Source organism: Capricornis sumatraensis, chromosome 4, assembly GCF_032405125.1.
Source record: "Capricornis sumatraensis isolate serow.1 chromosome 4, serow.2, whole genome shotgun sequence".
Classification (NCBI taxonomy): Eukaryota; Metazoa; Chordata; class Mammalia; order Artiodactyla; family Bovidae; genus Capricornis; species Capricornis sumatraensis.
The window spans coordinates 100,222,321-100,239,675 of record NC_091072.1 but is presented as its reverse complement, the minus strand read 5'-3'; the positions used below and the strand labels follow the sequence as shown (position 1 = coordinate 100,239,675).

The 17,355-nt window shown below is 47.8% G+C and overlaps 1 protein-coding gene across 4 annotated transcripts; it reads left to right on the top strand.

Moving 5' to 3' along the window:
* Nucleotides 1–4,204: 4,204 nt before the first annotated feature.
* On the top strand, nucleotides 4,205–16,747 carry PIP4K2C (phosphatidylinositol-5-phosphate 4-kinase type 2 gamma). Of its 4 annotated transcripts, XM_068970219.1 has the most exons (11): nucleotides 4,205–4,408; nucleotides 7,225–7,322; nucleotides 7,996–8,092; nucleotides 8,466–8,609; nucleotides 12,141–12,287; nucleotides 12,476–12,514; nucleotides 13,095–13,208; nucleotides 14,185–14,452; nucleotides 14,621–14,724; nucleotides 14,912–15,011; nucleotides 15,330–16,747. In XM_068970219.1, exons 1-10 carry the CDS (start codon nucleotides 4,235–4,237, stop codon nucleotides 14,990–14,992), a joined length of 1,266 nt encoding a protein of 421 aa, XP_068826320.1. In that variant the 5' UTR covers nucleotides 4,205–4,234; the 3' UTR covers nucleotides 14,993–15,011; nucleotides 15,330–16,747. The 4 variants fall into 4 exon arrangements, with proteins under 4 accessions (XP_068826320.1, XP_068826321.1, XP_068826319.1 ...); XM_068970220.1 differs by having other exon boundaries at nucleotides 7,225–7,299; nucleotides 8,027–8,092; nucleotides 14,912–16,747; XM_068970218.1 differs by having other exon boundaries at nucleotides 14,912–16,747.
* The last annotated feature ends 608 nt before the right edge of the window (nucleotides 16,748–17,355 follow it).

Here is a 17,355-nt window from a genome sequence, read left to right as displayed (position 1 = left end):
TCATATATGCGTTTCTCACACTGAGTGGTGTTAGTCATGGAGATGATTAAAAAAGGAAAATGGGAGCTAGAGGGCTGTGATCCTTCACACACACACACACACACACACACACACACACACACACACGCATGCACACAAAGCCTTAAGCAGAAGAATGTCTTAGCATCATAAGATACAGAAAGGGCCTTTTCCTCCCTCCTCTTCCACTTTTAGCACAGAGGAGGATAAAATGGAAGGACTGCTTAAATTATACGAGAATTTTCTTCAGACACCCCTCACCTGAACCGAGGGGTTCTGGGTGTGCACCTCTGCCCCTTGAAGTCTGCCTTTTGCCTCCTCCTTCCTATTCCCCCTGGAAAACCAAGAACATGGACTGCTCAAGGGACCACTTCCCTTTCTCCCTGAAACTCCTTTTGATATTCTCTACCCCAGAGCTCCTGACTAGAAGCCAAAGCTGCTTAAAATGATTTTGCAAAGTTAAGGAGGCCAACCTATTCCCAACAGTCTATCAGATGGTTGCTCACCTGTCCACAGGAATAGTTCTAGCCAAGCAGAAGCAGTAGGATTGCTTCTTCGGCTTTGGGGGTAAACAGGCTGGAAAATTCCTAAGTGTTTTTTGCCACAGTGACGAGCTGGATTCCTTTCTCTGTCCCATATTGGGCTGCATGTTCTTCCACGTCTCCACCTTTTGGTGTGGGGGCTTCCAGTTCATTGGCAAAATAGTTATCTCGAAATGCCTTCCTTTCAGACTGGAGCTTGACTTTTCCCTGATGATATACATTAAAAATTTTTTTTCCAAGAATTCCTTCTATAATGTCCTTATCAGGCATTAAGTGCACTTTAAAGAAAGGGGCAGGGCAGCTTTTCCAGAGGTGGAGGAGCCCAAGGGCTGGACCCAGGATATAGGTGGGGGGGCTCTCCTGCTCCCATGTAATTGACAGGACTATGGTTTTGTTTTCATATCCTTTCCTACCACATGGTGCTAAGGGGGCTTTCCAGGTAACTGCAGGGATGCAGAGTGGAGGTCACAAGCCAGTCCAAATCAAGAAAGAGTCCAGATAGCCTATCTTATCTGGGATGGAAGAACAGGGTAGCAGACCACCCATCACCTAGTTTCTTAACCAGGAAAGAAAGCTCAGTGTGCCAGCTGGTAAATACAGGCTGTCGTGGCCCATTACTCCGTCAAGGGAAGAAGTCCCGTCTCCCTTTACCTGTTGGGCCTTTCAGCAACTAAAGAGAAATGCAGGGAAAAAATATACCAGAGGGGTATGGAATAAATCCAAGGCGGTGATATTCAAATGTTTTTCAGAACCAATCTTATAATAGAACCCTGATATAAAAAGTAACTAGAAGTGAGGCAGAGCTGGGCATTTTGCATTTTTACTGTTTGATGGAAAATGGTTCATTAGTTGAGGACCCCTTGAATGGTCCTAAGAGACCCTGAGGGTTCCTGTAGAGTAGTTTGAAAACCACTGCTCAGAGGAAAGGGATGTAATCTGCCTCCCCTGCCCCAAGCAAAGAAGGAAAGAGTGGGGTCAGTGAGCCACGCCATCTCCAGACCCTGGTGAAGAGGAAGGAAGACTCCTGTGTACCTGGAGACTTGTGCTCATATCAGCCCGCAGGGCCCCCAAGACTCCAGTGGGTTTTACATACTCTTGCCACCAAATGATTCTCTTCAAGCACAGAAGAAAATGTGAATGTATCGGGCAGATGAGGAGAGAGGTGACAGAGGGAGCAGCCTTCTCTTGAGCAAGATGTAAGGGAAATAGAATTCACTTACGTAAATAAGGAAAGCCTTCACCAGAAGCTTCACTCGACCGTCCTCCTCCTTCCCCTCCCCTCACCCCCTCACCACCTTCCTTTCAGAGAGCCAGGGTCTCCACTTGGGGCACCTGGCCTGCTCACTCACTTCTGCCAAAATGTTGCATGCCAGCGTGGACGACAAACCAAACCGCACCAACCCCTGTGTGTATTTACTTGATGTACATAGATATCTTTAAAATAAAATAAATTCAGTGATGACGCTCCGGTGTTGCAAATCTTTATCCCTCCCCAGTCTCCCTCCCTTCCCTGCAGGTAATGGCATTATGACAGTGTGGGACATTATGACAGTCTTCCAGGTGATTTTCCATATAGTTACATGCAGGTTTCCCCTCCGCCCCCACTTGACAATATATCCTAGAGATCTTTTCACGTCAGTATACATGCTTACCTCACTAAAAAATATACATATATTTTTTCCACAAACTTACCCTATAATTTATTCAACCATTCAATGTTGGTGGACACGTATCCAGGTTGTCTGTAATTTTTAACAACAATGGGATCCTGTTTTCTTCCTTGTTCTCCCACAGACCACTGTCAGCCCCAGCATCAGTTCCATCCCTCCCTTGCCAAGAGCTCAATTCTCTAGGCTCAAGATTGTTCACCACAGTCCCCCTTCTAACTCCCTACTCCAGGGCACAGCCCCACCTGTTGTCCCTGGTCTCACTTAAAAGCTTCTGAGATGAACAGAGAAAACCGCACAAACTAAAACACTGGGGCAGTTAAAAACAAAGAGCCACAGAGCTAACCGGACCTTGGTGCTGGCTTAACATTCTGTGTATCTCTGCTGTTTTCTCTCCCACTTCCCAGAGCAACTGGTTTAAACCCTCCCTCTTAAATCCTTTCTTACTCGCCTCTCTTAGGCAACAACTATGTCTGTTTTAAAGTGTAAATTAAGGTGATGGAGTGTGAAATTCTTCATTCCCTCCCTCCAAAACACACACACCTACACACTTCCATCTACACAGATCCCTTTTGTTTCTACTTTCTGACAAGTGATAAATCTCCCTTCTCTGGGCTAAATCAAGGCCCTTCTAGATTTTCTTTCTTAAGGTACTTACAAAGACTCCATAGAAAAAACAAAAGCGATGTGGTCTTGGGCAGTTTGCATCCTATTTGTTAACTTCTATTTTAATGAATTTGACTCTTCTCCTTGGTGAGGTCTCCCTAAAAAGTGTGTTTTTACCATGTGTTTCCCTATAAGGCACTCCCTGCCAGGTTTTCTCATAACCAAATTTCCTGAAAAAGTCTTAAGCTTTCCCTCCCCTCTTTCTCACTTCCTACTTATCCCTCAGCCCATCCTGATCTGGCTCTTGTTCTGCTGAAAGTGCTTTCCAAAGGTCACCAGTTGTGGGACTGCCCTGATAGTCCAGTGGTTAAGACTCTGCCTTTCTACTGCAGAGGGCATGTGTTCAATTCCCCTTCTGGGAACTGAGATTCCTCATGCTGCATAACACAGCCAACTAGGAAAAAAAATAAAAGCCCCTAGTTGCCAAAGACAACTCAACTCCCTTGGCTTTTGTGACCCTGCTCTCCTGGCCCTGTTCATTTCTCTGGCCACCCCTTCTCAGTCTTCTCCCACTAGCCTCTCACGTGCTGGTCTATGCCAGGGTTCAGTCATTGGACTTTCCTTGGAGTTGTCATTCACGTCTACAGATTCCTCACAGAAATTAAACTCCTATTCCCAGCCCAGATCATTCTGCTGAACTCTGGGCCCAGATATCCTGCTGCCCTCAGGTGCCCTAAACACTGTTAGGCAAAAGCCCGGGATTCATTCTCAGTGTCTCCCTCTCCCTCAAAGCCCACATCCACTGTGAATTTTACACACTAGCATCAAACTGAACCTTTAGAGGCCATCCCCTTCTATCCCAATAGTCACTGTTTTAGTGTCTCACCTCGTGCCTAGACTTTTGCAATCCTCTGGTCATCCTCCAGAATGATGCCTGAGCGGTCTTTCTAAAAGCACAAAACCCACTTAAGGGATCTCCTACTTCTTAAACAAACGCTTTCAGGTTAGCCTCAGGCGCGAGGTTATCGCTAGAAACTGGGCAAAACTGGAAAGCGGCCACTTTACAGCTACGAAGCCCTCGACCATAGGGTTAAATCGGTCTAGCCCAAGCAGCAACCCCAACGCCTGGATGACTGGTCTGGGCTTCGCGGACCGCTCGCAGCCCTCAAGGGAAAAGGTTTCCACGCGACTCCCCATCGTCAGGTGAGCCCACCCACCGCGCAGGCGTCGGCGCGCGCGGGCCACCACCAGGGGGCGGAGTCAACCTACCCCGCCCTGCTCGCGCGCCAGCGGACCAGCCTCCGGTCACGTGACGGAGGCGCAGGTGAGCGCCGCTTCCGGGGTCGGGAACCCGCATCGCAGACGGCTCAAGCTTCCACTCGGTCGGGTTCCCGGGAGACTATGGCGTCCTCCTCGGTCCCGCCGGCCGCTGTCCCGGCGGCGACAGCGGCCCCCGGCGCGGGTTTCGGCTTCGCCTCCAAAACCAAGAAGAAGCATTTCGTGCAGCAGAAGGTGAAGGTGTTCCGGGCGGCCGATCCGCTGGTGGGCGTGTTCCTGTGGGGCGTAGCCCACTCGGTGAGACCCTGCCCCGGCCCCGCTGTGGCCCTGACCTAACCCCTCAGCTCCTCCGGGCGTGTCTGTTCCCAGGCTCCCGCTTCCGGAGCCCATCGCGCTGCCACTTTTCCACCAGACTGTCCTGGTCCCTGCCCAACTACCCTCAGGTGTCTCCCGCCCCATACCTTCTTGCTGTAAAGCTTTTTTTCTTTCTTTTTTAACGTAGGCTTTGTCTCTTCCTCCGCCCTTTATTCCTCCACTCTGTTTCCTTCTTCGCATGAAATCCAGCTCCCTGCCTCCTCCCAGTCAGTTCCAGCTTCAGCCCCAGGCCACGGAGCCCGGCCGGGACCTGGCTCCATCTGGAAGGACTATAGGGGGAGAGACTGTAATAGATTGGTGGCGGTGAGGTCTCCGGTGAGAGAGTGCGCGTAGAAGGGGAGCGGGAAGAGTAGCTGAAAGGAAGTAACTGTTTGTTTACTCTCCTTTGCACCTTGCTTTCCAGCCGCCTTCCTTGACTTTGGAACCTTGGCTCTGAGGGGAAGCTCCAGCCTTCCTGGATCTTCTATACCTGTATGTCCCTTTCCCTTCCAGAGGTACAGCATTTCAGGGAGGCTACCCTGCCCTGAGCCTAGTGGTTGCACTCAGTCAGCCCTTAATGTGTATAAGCCTTTGGTCTTACCTGCACCTTGTTGCTGGCTGGAGTAATGTTATTTGGTGTTACTGAGGGTCATCTTTGAATGAAGAGTTGGCTCAGGAGTTCTGGTGGACATTATGGTGGTGAACTTTAGAATCAGGGGGCTGCGTAGACGGTAGGCTTGGGAATCAGGAGGAGACCGGAGAGGCCAGCGCATCTCTGGTTCCTGAAGATACCTCAAGTGAAGAAAGCACAGCCATTGCCCTCCCTTCTCTCATGGCTGGAGTGGGAGGAGTGCAGTGATCTTGAATGTGACACCAAAATTTTAAAAATTCAATTTCCTTGAAACATTATAGTCATATGGAGTGTTGTATTATAGCCATCATATAGTGTTGTGGAGATGGAAGGGGATGGGGAAGAATACAGTTTTTGTCATTCTTAGTTTGGGGCTTAGGAAGTTATATGGGGTCTATCAGCTCCCTTTTGCATTTGTGGTCCCCAGGTCCCTGGGTGGTAATGTCTTATCGGAGAGTATTCAGTCTATACCACTTGGTATGGGCAAAGCTAATGGAGGCAGGGCTTCCTCTCTTCCCATCCATCCCTTTGGGAAGCTTGAGAAGGAGGGTTTTCCTTTGGTAAAGACTGGGGAAATTACACAGAAGACCTGCCTCAGCTTCCCTAGATATGTCTACTTTAGTCCCAACACCCCACCTCCAGCCAGCACACATTTACTTAAAGGGTCTGGAATGGAGAAATTCCTTGAACATATGTCCTAGTGATGAGTCAGCCTGCTTAACAGCAGGTGGCGAGGAGGGGGCCATGAAGAATTTTAGGCTGAATTTTAGGCTGCAAATCTCTAGTGGCTTCTTTTTTTTCTGGAGGAATATGTTCTATCTTTTTCTACTGAGAATGAGAGGAGCTGGTTTTTCATGGCAGCGTATGGGATTTAGGTTAGACTGAATTTCTGTTAAATGATCAAGTAAGAAAAGGTAAGGCATCCATTTATTCAGTTAATAAACACTTGGGGACCACTGTGTGCCAGACATTGTGCTAGTCGCCTGAGAGATGTAGATGATGAGAACTGGTCCTTAGGAGAGCTCACAGCCCAGGTGGGGAGCTCATATAAACCAGCAGTTAGAGTCAAGTGAGAAGTGGACTGGGTCAAAGATACTGCGGCACCCTTATTAGTCACTGGGGAGAAAGCACATCTCCTGAGCATTTCTTGGTACAGGAACTCCCTTTCCACTCTGATATTAGCAGACTGCTGATTCTTGGGGCTGAGGAGAGCATGTGGTGCTTGCATGCTTTGGGCTGTGGGTTGGCTTTACTTTAGTGAACAAACGAGCTCATATCCTCTGCCTGCCCACATTCCCTCAGAAATCAGCTGTTTTTCTCTTACCTTATATGCAGGCAGGTGGGGACCTACTCAGAGAACTGGGGCAGAGTGGTCTGGAAGAACAGATCCTGTTTGTAAGAAGATGCCTCCTTCAGGATATGGACATTTTGTTCTTGCTGCTGTTGACCCCTCAGAGTCCCATTAACTCTCTGTACTTTGAAAACATCTTTTGTTTTGTTTCCAGTGGAGCATGGAACTGTTTGTCTTGAATATCTTGAGTCTGCTGAGGGTTTTTTTTTTTTTTCTAGAATTTCTCACAGCTTTAAAAATAATCCAGAGTTGCTTACAGAGTTTGCCTAATATAAAATGACTGTTGTGAGCCTGAAGTTCCACGGGGGTGGGAGTGTGAGGGGCCGTGTGTGAGGGTTGCTTGCTGCAGGCCTCGCTGGGCAGCAGAAGACAGCATATACTCACCTTAGTCAGGCATATGTGTAACCAGGGTATTTAAAGGAATGAGGTGGTTGTTGTTTAGTCGCCCAGTTGTGTCCGACTCTGCGACCTCATCGACTGCAGCACGCCAGGCCTCCCTGTCCATCATCTCCCAGAGTTTGCCCATGTTCATATTCTTTGCATCAGTGATGCCATCTAGCCCCAGATACCCTTTTCTCCCTCTGCCCTCAGTCTTTCCCAGCCTGAGGGACTTTTCCAATGAGTCGTCTGTTTGCATCAGATGACCAAAATATTGGAGCTTCAGTTTCAGCAGCAGTCCTTCCAGTGACCCTTTTCTGACTCTTTCCCAGACACAGTATATAAGTAGCTCTCCATACGCCTCCTCACTGCCTTCCCATTCTTATTCTGACTGATCAGATCAATGAGCTCAGCCAGGTGCCTCCCCCGGTGATGCTGCTGCCAGATGACTTTAAGGCTAGCTCCAAGATCAAGGTCAACAATCACCTTTTCCACAGGTATGTGGGAATCCCTGCTCTTCTCTTGTCAGCCTTCCTAGAAAAGAGAAGAAATCATTTTAAGAGTTAAGGTCGAATGAGTTGAAAGTTTTAGATTTAGAAGGCAACTTACAAGTTTTTGCTTTATTGCTTAAACTTCTTCCCAATGCAGAAATTCAGTATTTTTTTAAAGAAACCACTAAAATAATTTCCAGTGTTCCCTACACACTTATCTATGTGTATTAGTTTGCCTCTCCTCTAGCTGAAAATTCCACAGCGTAAATACATTTAGTTGTCATTACCATTAGCTTCTGAGAGGTACTCCCCGAAAGAAATATCTGAATCCTATAAGCCCTCCTAGTATCAGAAGGTACCATTCAAAACCTATTGCTGATTTAAGGATGTCTCTGACTTTCTTGAGATTTGGGAAATGCTGCTGTTTGGATGGGCAGTAGATCCTGGCTCTACTTAAGCCACTTACCAGTCATGTGGTTTAAGCAGGTCACTCAGCCACCCTAAGCCAGTCTCCTTTTCTATAAAACGAGAATAACACACTTATAAAAGACCTCATATGGCTTCTGTGAGAATCAAATAAGATAATATGTGTGAAGGTGTTTTATAAACTGTCAAGCCCTTTATAAATGTAAGATAATATTGTTACTTTGTTTTCTTATCTTGAAAATCCCTGTTGCAGGGAAAATCTGCCCAGTCATTTCAAGTTCAAGGAATATTGTCCCCAAGTCTTCAGGAACCTGCGTGATCGATTTGGTATTGATGACCAGGATTACTTGGTGAGTGTCCATCGTGGGGAAAGGGTAGGCCTTTCACCCTAACAAGGGGAATCCTTGGGACAGTAATGTTTGGAGAAATGAGGACCTTCACAGGTATTCTTTACCTTTTTGTGGTCATTACTATCTTGTGGTCAGGCATCTTCAAAAATCTGAAGAAAGGTATAAAGCCTGTCCTTGGGGAGAAATGTAGATGCATTAAAAATTTTGCTGCTCATTTCATTCAGTCTATATATGGACACTGGATTTAGAACTTTTTTTCATCCTCTCATGCCAAGGTTTTATCTACTTTCAGATGTGTTCAGTTGACCACTGTCCTATGCATCTATATAAAAAGGGGGAGGAAAAGAGCTCCTAGCCCCTTCTGTGTCCCTAGGTATCTCTTACCCGAAGTCCCCCAACTGAAAGTGAAGGCAGTGATGGTCGCTTCCTTATCTCCTATGATCGGACTCTGGTCATCAAAGAAGTATCCAGTGAGGACATTGCTGACATGCATAGCAACCTGTCCAACTACCACCAGGTCAGACCTCTCTCAGCCTCATTCTTCCCGTTCCCTCCCTACTTGTAGCTCAGCTTCAGAGCACCTGGGAGACTTCCTGTCCCTCTTCCTCCCTATAGCCTATAGCACTCAACATAATTTTTTTTGAAAAACAAGGCATTTCAAAAAGAGAGGCTTCGCATACCTATTTGTGTTTGATTAAATAAGAGTTTAGACATGTTCCTTCTCATTTGGTGCTTCTAATCTAAAGCCGCTGTGAATTGATAGATACAAAAAGGATACGTGAATAGCAAAGTATAAATTTCAGACTAAGTTAGAATTAGACGAAGTGCCAACATCAAATGTACTATCAGGAATAAATGCAGTTTGGGGAGAAAACCACGGTGAGTATACCATTGGGATAGATTGGAGGGAAGAAGCCATGATCATAACCAGCCCTAAGAGAGATTAGGGAAGCTATTCTGTCTGAGCAGATGAATTTGGAATATGAAGTTTCTGGAATAAAAAAGACCTGAATATCTTTCTACTGAAGGAAAATCTCATCCAAATCAATGCTGCTGCTGCTGCTGCTGCTAAGTCGCTTCAGTCGTGTCCGACTCTGTGCGACCCCATAGACGGAAGCCCACCAGGCTCCCCGTCCCTGGGATTCTCCAGGCAAGAACACTGGAGTGGGTTGCCATTTCCTTCTCCAATGCATGAAAGTAAAAAGTGAAAGTGAAGTCGCTCAGTCATGTCTGACTCTTAGCGACCCCATGGAGTGCAGCCTACCAGGCTCCTCCGCCCATGAGATTTTCCAGGCAAGAGTACTAGCAAAAACAAAAGTGTTTTGGGTTATTCAACAGCTAACCCATGTCTGTTGTTATTAGGTCCTATGTCAGACAGTAAAGAAAGAGGTAAATGAAATGGCCATGGCCGTTGAGGATCTCTTGTTCTAATGGCAGAGACTGGTAAGTTAGCATTAGTTAAACACACAGCACGATGTGTGCAGGCAGTGGAGGTATGTAGGGAATGCTCTGGGTGGGTAGAGGAAGAGCATCCCAGCTCAGCCAGGGCAAGAGGTGCACCTGGTAGGCTCAAGGAGAGTTTTTAGAGGGAGTATCCTAGGAGTTGATTCATGCATGACTGGTAGGGACCAGGCATTGGACATGATGAAAGAGAGCACTCTAGGCAAAGGAAAGGAGCACTTGTAAAGGCACAGAACCATGAATGAGCTTGATGTTGCAGAACTGCAAGAAATTCAATGTGACCAGGATGAGGTATTGTAGAAGGACAGTTAGGCAGGAGCCAGGTGGTGAGGGCTTTATAAGCCGCACAGAGAGTTTGGGTTTTATCCTGAAAGGTCGTTTGCGGGGGAGTGATGTATATATCATTTAGAAATAGCCCTGTGTCAGAATGGATTATAGAGGGGAAGTACTGAGAGTAGAGGTACCAGTGAGGAGGTAAGTGTTATAGTCCAGGTGAGAAATGACACGGGCCTGGAAGGATGATGGTAGTGGAGGTGGAAAGGAAGACCTTTGGGAGAACTTCAGGAATTAAGGCAAAGGGGCTCCAAAGTCCTGGGAATTCCTGCCCAGTTGGGAAGCAGGAAAAGAAACAGGTCTTTGGAGGAAGACAGTTCTGATTTAGGCATGTTGAGTTTCTGGTTTCTACAGTTCATCAGGATACAGATGTCCTGTGAGTGGTTGGGGTATGGAATTCGGGAGAAAGAATCAGATCTCTTTCTAATTTTAGATTTCTTTCTAGTCTAGATTTCAGTTACAGGTGAGTAGATGGTACTTAGGAGAAGGCAATGGCACCCCACTCCAGTACTCTTGCCTGGAAAATCCCATGGACGGAGGAGCCTGGTAGGCTGCAGTCTGCAGGGTCGCTAAGAGTCGGACAGGACTGAGCGACTTCACTTTCACTTTTCATTTTCATGCATTGGAGAAGGAAATGGCAACCCACTCCAGGGTTCTTGCCTGGAGAATCCCAGGGACTGGGGAGCCTGGTGGGCTGCCGCCTATGGGGTCGCACAAGAGTCGGACACAACTGAAGCGACTGAGCAGCAGCAGCAGATGGTACTTAACACCATGAATATAGATAAGATTATGGAAATGTAGAGTGAAATAAGGTTGAGGACAGAACCTTGGGCAAGTAGAGTCCATAAAAGAGACTAAGGGATGCTTTTTTTTTTTTTAAACATGATTGCCAAGTTTAATTCAACAGCTCCACTAACTCCTGCCTTGTAATAATAACAGAATGCTCCTCTCCAAGGTACACTGTGATGTGAGGTCAGGTTTGTTGTTTTTTGATATAGCTCTATAAAAAAGTTGACGTGAAATGCACATAAAAAAAGTTTTAAGCTTTAAAAAATACAGACTAGTAATTTATCAATACACCTTGGAGGTTGAGAATAGGATACTAAGATTTAATAAATCTTCCAAATACAGGCAGTCCCCAACATATACAGCATTTTCCAAATACAGTGGCTTTCCCCATCAGGTTTAAAGGAGCAAAAACCTTTTCTTCTGCTCCTCCCAGTTACTAGACTACCCAGGTGCTCTAAACCCACAACCACGACCCCAGGGAAGGAAAAGAGGAGGGGAGATGGGGACCAAGTAAGGCCACATGGTCACTGCTGCCCAGAGACTCTGTTGTGGTTGTTTTTTTCCTCCTTCCCCCAGGCCTCGGTCCCCAGCGCTGCCCCAGAAGTCCCTGCCAGGGGACAGATCTAGAGAGCTCCTACTCTCATGTGACCGGTGAGGCTGAGGCTGAAGCCCCAAGGGCCAGCACCACATTTGGGTCTTCTTGGCTGGAGCTATCGGATGCTTTTAGTGATTTATGCCCTACTTCATTCCACGTAGGATTTGTGGACAGACAGGAGTGGTGTGATGAGAGCTCAGGCTGGTCAGTAGTATCAAGTACCAGCCAGTTGAAATATGACAATGACAAGATGCCTGTTTGAGTTGGCAACTGAGGGATTTGAGGCAGTGAAGAGTAGAGAAATTTCCGAGGAGAAGTGAGCATATAATCTGATTTCATTGGTTTGAGGTATGAATGAGAGAAAATGGACTGATAGCTGACTAATTTTCTGAGAAGGTTGGCTATGAAGAGCAAGGGAGCAACACAGATGGTAGCACTTAAAAGGGGATTTTTTTAGGAATCCAAATTATAGGCCATCATGTAAACGTTTTTATTGTGGGAATCTAGCCCACCAAGAAATATTAGCCTAGGTAAAATCATTCCATTGATGTAATTTCTGTTCTTGGTTCTATGAATAAAGAGGGTCAAAAACAAGGATAATAGCACCTACCTTCCCCTTCTCAAAGAATGATAAAGATCAAAGGAGAGAAGGCACTTTAAGAGATATTATATGTCTGGGATAAATCAGAGGAGATGAGGATTCAGAAACTGCATGGATAACCTGGGGCTTCTTCAGAAAGCCCCATACCACTTCTGAGCTTCTATAACCTGTCTATGTGAAGTTTTCTGGCTCCCTATGGAATAGGAGCATTTGAATTCCCATCCCTGAGCTGTTCATCTCTCCTGCTTCCTCCCTCCCTCCTACCCCAGTATATTGTGAAGTGTCATGGCAACACATTGCTGCCCCAGTTCCTGGGGATGTACCGGGTTAGCGTGGACAATGAAGACAGCTACATGCTCGTGATGCGCAACATGTTTAGCCACCGTCTTCCTGTGCACAGGAAGTATGACCTCAAGGTAAGGAGAGGAGGCGAGTGCCGAAGGGGAGGCGCCTGATGGCCTGAGCAGGGGGAAAGGCCAGGGAGGGCACTGGATGATTCATTTTAGAGGAAAGAAGGCTGTTGGTTTGAGGACTTGTCTTAGGAGGTAGGTTCCGACCGTTGCTTTAGCCCCTTTGCTGACTTGGTCTTTGGATCTCTCCACAGGGCTCCCTAGTGTCCCGGGAAGCCAGCGATAAGGAGAAGGTGACATAATTCTAGATGACTGGGTGTGAGGGGTGGGGGAGGGCAGGTGAAAGTGATCTTCTTAGGATATAGAGGTAGGGATCTTTGGATATTAATTCTTATCTTAAACCACCAAAAAAGAAGAGAAATGTAAACTTTTCCTGATCCAGGGACTTTTTGGAAGGGGCAGTGGGAAGGGCCTTTTTGTCACTGTCTTGGGTTTGGGAATGGGTGAAAATGCCAGACATCAAGAGCAAAATGGTTACCGACCACCTCCCATTCTGAGCTTTCATTCAAGCCAGCTGTCTTTGCTTAAGAAGAAGAAAGAAAAGTCAGAATGGAATACGTGAACTGAAAACCCTAGGTAGAAAGTAGTGGGGTGTGATTTGGGATACAGCTGCAGTGACTAAGTCTGGGGGCACCACTGGAGGTAAGAACAGACTCTGGGCAGCCTCCCAGTGTAAAGTCAGGTGAGAGGGGTGGTAAACCTCTCCCCCAGGGGCCCTAGAGCGCGAGACTGAGCCCTACATAGAGCAGGGTTCACTGGCTGAGATGGTAGGGGAGGACTGTATTCCCAGGATGTCCCTTTGCCTGTTCTCAGGTTAAGGAACTGCCCACCCTTAAGGATATGGACTTTCTCAACAAGAACCAGAAAGTTTATATTGGTGAAGAGGAGAAGAAAATCTTTCTAGAGAAGCTAAAGAGAGATGTGGAGGTGATGATTGGGGTGCCCTGGGAAATGACATTGCTTCGCTTTTTTGCTTCCCCTGGGCAGCTATCCATTTACAATATGAGGGCACTCATCCCCTTCCCTTGGGGCTCTCTGCCTATAGGGGATTTGGGCTTCCCTGATAGCTCAGTTGGTAAAGAATCTGCCTGCAAGCAGAAGACCCTGGTTTGACTCCTAGGTTGGAAGATCCACTGGAGAAGGGATAGGCTACCCACTCCAGTATTCTTGGGCTTTCCTTGTGGCTCAGCTGGTAAAGAATCCACCTGCAATGTGGGAGACCTGGGTTCAATCCCTGGGTTGAGAAGGTCCCCTGGAGAAGGGAACAGGCTGCTGCTGCTGCTTAGTCACTTCAGTCATGTGCGACTCTGCGACCCCATAGACAGCAGCCCACCAGGCTCCGCCGTCCCTGGGAATCTCCAGGCAAGAACACCGGAGTGGGTTGCCATTTCCTTCTCCAGTGCATGAAAGTAAAAAGTGAAAGTGAAGTCACTCAGTCGTGTCCAACTCTTAGTGACCGCATGGACTGCAGCCTACCAGGCTCCTCCGCCCATGGGATTTTCCAGGCAAGAGTACTAGAGTGGGGTGCCATTGCCTTCTCCGGGGAATGGGCTACCCACTCCAGTATTGTGGCCTAGAGAATTCCATGGACTGTACAGTCTGGAGCTCCAAAAAGTTGGACAAGACTGAGCAACTTTCACTTTCATGAAAACCTTCTAGAGGTGACCTTTGGAGGGGGTGGCTGGTATGAACTGAAAGAATGATCTTAAAAGAATTCTTTAAAAAACACTGATCTGAGATACCCACATTTAGGCAATAAAGGGCAATGGTATGCTCCCAACCCTCCGTTTTTACACTTCCTTTCCCCAGGAGGGCCCTGGATAGTCAGAGAGGGAGGTATAAGGGTGGTACATGGGAATGGAGAGAGACACCTGGGGCTTCTGACCTGCCAGTGGGGTCTCAGTTCCTAGTGCAGCTGAAGATCATGGACTACAGCCTCCTTCTGGGCATCCACGACATCACACGGGGCTCTGAGCCGGAGGAGGACGGGCCGGTGCGGGAGGAGGAGTCAGAGGGGGATGGGGACTGTGGCCTTACTGGACCTCCTGCACCGGTGGGCTCCTATGGCACTTCCCCTGAGGGTATCGGCGGCTACATCCATTCCCACCGGCCCTTGGGCCCTGGAGAGTTTGAATCCTTCATCGATGTCTACGCCATCCGGAGTGCTGAGGGTGAGAGAGAGTCTGGAAATTTTAAGGGCAGGGTGGGTAGTCCCTGGGGAACAGAGACCAGGGTGGTGGATGGAGAGGCTGGTTAGCTTTTCAGAAGAAATCTGACTGGTTCCTGGGGGGAGGGAATTGGAGCTATACTTGGTCTTCATGGCTGGTCTCTCTCCCCAGGGGCCCCTCAGAAGGAGGTATATTTCATGGGCCTCATTGACATCCTGACACAGTATGATGCCAAGAAGAAAGCAGCTCACGCAGCCAAAACTGTCAAGCATGGGGTGAGGGTTCCCTGAAGCCTTTCCTTTCCTGTCTTGACTATTCAAGAGCCTCTTGTGCCAGAGCAGTGGGGTGGCAGAAGGATGAAGGGCTGGGTATGGAAATGTTTGGGAGTGGGAAGAAGGGGAGGGCAGGGAGCGGGGGAGGGCTGTGGGGACTGACACCCTGTTCCACACCTTCCTCTCACAGGCGGGGGCAGAGATCTCTACTGTCCACCCTGAGCAGTATGCTAAGCGATTCCTGGATTTTATTACCAACATCTTTGCCTAGGAAACTGCCTGACTTCATGGTGACTGCTGCCCTATGTTTCAGGTGGTGGGGGCCTGAGAGGCATGGGGGAACTGTGAATGTTCTGGCCACTAACTTCTCTTCCTCTTTTGCTAACTTCAGGCTACAGGCTCCTTCCATCCAAATAACTCCATCTTGTTGAGTAGGCTCTTCCTGGCCCTCAGAAATACCGATTCATTGTTTTCCCTCCCCTTCCTTCCCTTCTCTCCCTTCCCTCTTTCCCTTCCCCACCAAGTTGCTTGCTTCATTAGAGTGTTTACTGTTGACTCTCTCCCAAGTGCCTTGATCTTTGTAAAATGTCCTGTTGTTTCCATAACAGAGGAGGAGCTGGGGGAAGGGGGTTGTTGGCCATCTTCAAGACCTGACTGGACAGATGGACCTGGCTCAAGCAACTTACTCTGGATGCACTTTGCTGTGTGGGATGAGCTAAGAGTATCTGAATTTTGCTGATAACTTTATAGAACTCGTTGTGGCATGCTTCCTTCCCAATAGGCCCTGGGATGGAAGATTTTCAAGACACTACAGATGTGGGTGCCAGCATGCACACATACACTGGGATATGGCCAGTCTTACCTAGGTGGGGTGGAGAGTGGTTGGTGGGCTGGCAGCTTGTGGAGGTGGGACCTATGAGGACTCCTGTGATTATTTAGGGAATTGGAGGTCTCTGTTGAGGGTTGACTACTCTGATCTCTTCCCTCACTCCACCTACCCCCACTAGAGATGGCCATAGTGTTGACTCCTGGGTGAAGCTGTTTGACTGCTGCTGCTCTTCACCAGGACCTCACATCCCTCCTAGGGCCAGAACCCTTCAGTGGGGGTGTGTTCAGTTCTGGAGGCTGGACAGATGAGCCAAGGGTGTAAGGTTCACTCCCTGTGTTAAATTTCCTTTCTTCATGTCTAGCCATCCCGGAGGTTTTAGTCCCAGCAGAAGGGAATACCTCTACTTGGGTTAACCCTCATCATCTCTAGAGAATGGAAGTCTCACATGGGGATGCCTCCTCCACTCCCCAGAAGTATGCCCCTAGCATACTTCCTCCCCTGCCCCTTCTCAAACCTTTTCCCAGTTGGAGTTGTTATTCTGTTCTTTTCTGTCCATCTTAACTGCTACTGTGTCTCTCAGGGGACAGATGGCCCTCTTTGTCATCTTCACTCTCCACCCCCAGAGAGGAGTCAGAGCCATAACTCAGTCACCCAGCCCCCTCCAAAGAGAGTTGAGCTGATGCATGATATTCTCAGAATGCAATGGACCCTGATGAACTGGGATAGTTCCCTTCCCCGCAATGCCTTTGGGCCTCAGGCAGCCATTCATCTTGTGATTCTGCATCTCCCCTGAGGCTTCTGCATTTCTCTGGAACACAAAGATGGGGCACCAGCAAGTGGCCTCTAGGGATACAAAGACTCTCAGCTCTGTATCTGCCTGGACTGATCTGTCTCTTAAGAAGTCATGAGGTCATAAAGGAGAATTCTTCCTGCCCCTCCATCTTCTCCAAAGGAAGTAACAAGAGGAGTCCCCGGTTGAGGACTGGAGCCCCTATAAAATTTTCCTGTCAGGAGCCTCATGGATCTTTTTCATTCCACCATCTACCTTTCCCTTGTTGAATGCAATAAAACTCCATGACACCAGCAACTTTGTTTAGAACTGGGTTTTCTGACCCATTTCTGGCTGATGTATCATAAGCATTATGGTTTTCATTTGTTGCTTCTGTTTTTCATCTTTTTTGTTTTATTAATAAAAAGATCTCATGTATTTACTCCCATTGCTGTCACTATAAGGAAAATAAATTATTGAATTCAAATTTCTTCACAGAAATTCTTTTTCTCCCCCACTCCTCTTTTTTGGAAGCTTGGGCTTAGGGGTACAGTGACATGTAAAGAACTGATCTTTAAGGTGTTGGGTCCCTAAGGACGTGGGTTTCAAGATAGACGGCTGTGAGCTTAAAAGGTGGTAAGGAGTGTGCATGGGAATGGAAGACATTCCCCAGTTTTGCAGGAGTCAGGTACAGGGGGGTCAGGGACAATTGAGGTGATGTGACCCCCCTCCGCCCCTTTCCCCAGCGTTCTGGGCTAGATCACACATCTCTAAAGGTGAGCGAGTCTTAACAGCACCAAGCACACGCGAGCTAAAGGAAAAGGAATCCAGTATTTCCCCAGGCTTCCTGGGAAAGATGTCCTTTGTGTGGAGGACAGAAAGAGTACATCAGGGTCCTGGGAAAGTAAAGAAGGAAGTGACCAGCCATCCAGCCTGGAGAGGGAGTGAAGAAAGTGGGTGGATCAGCAGAGGTTGTTGCCAGTGTGAGAAATCCATCCAGTACTGTTTGGCCAAGGAGGTCTTCTGACCGTTGGAA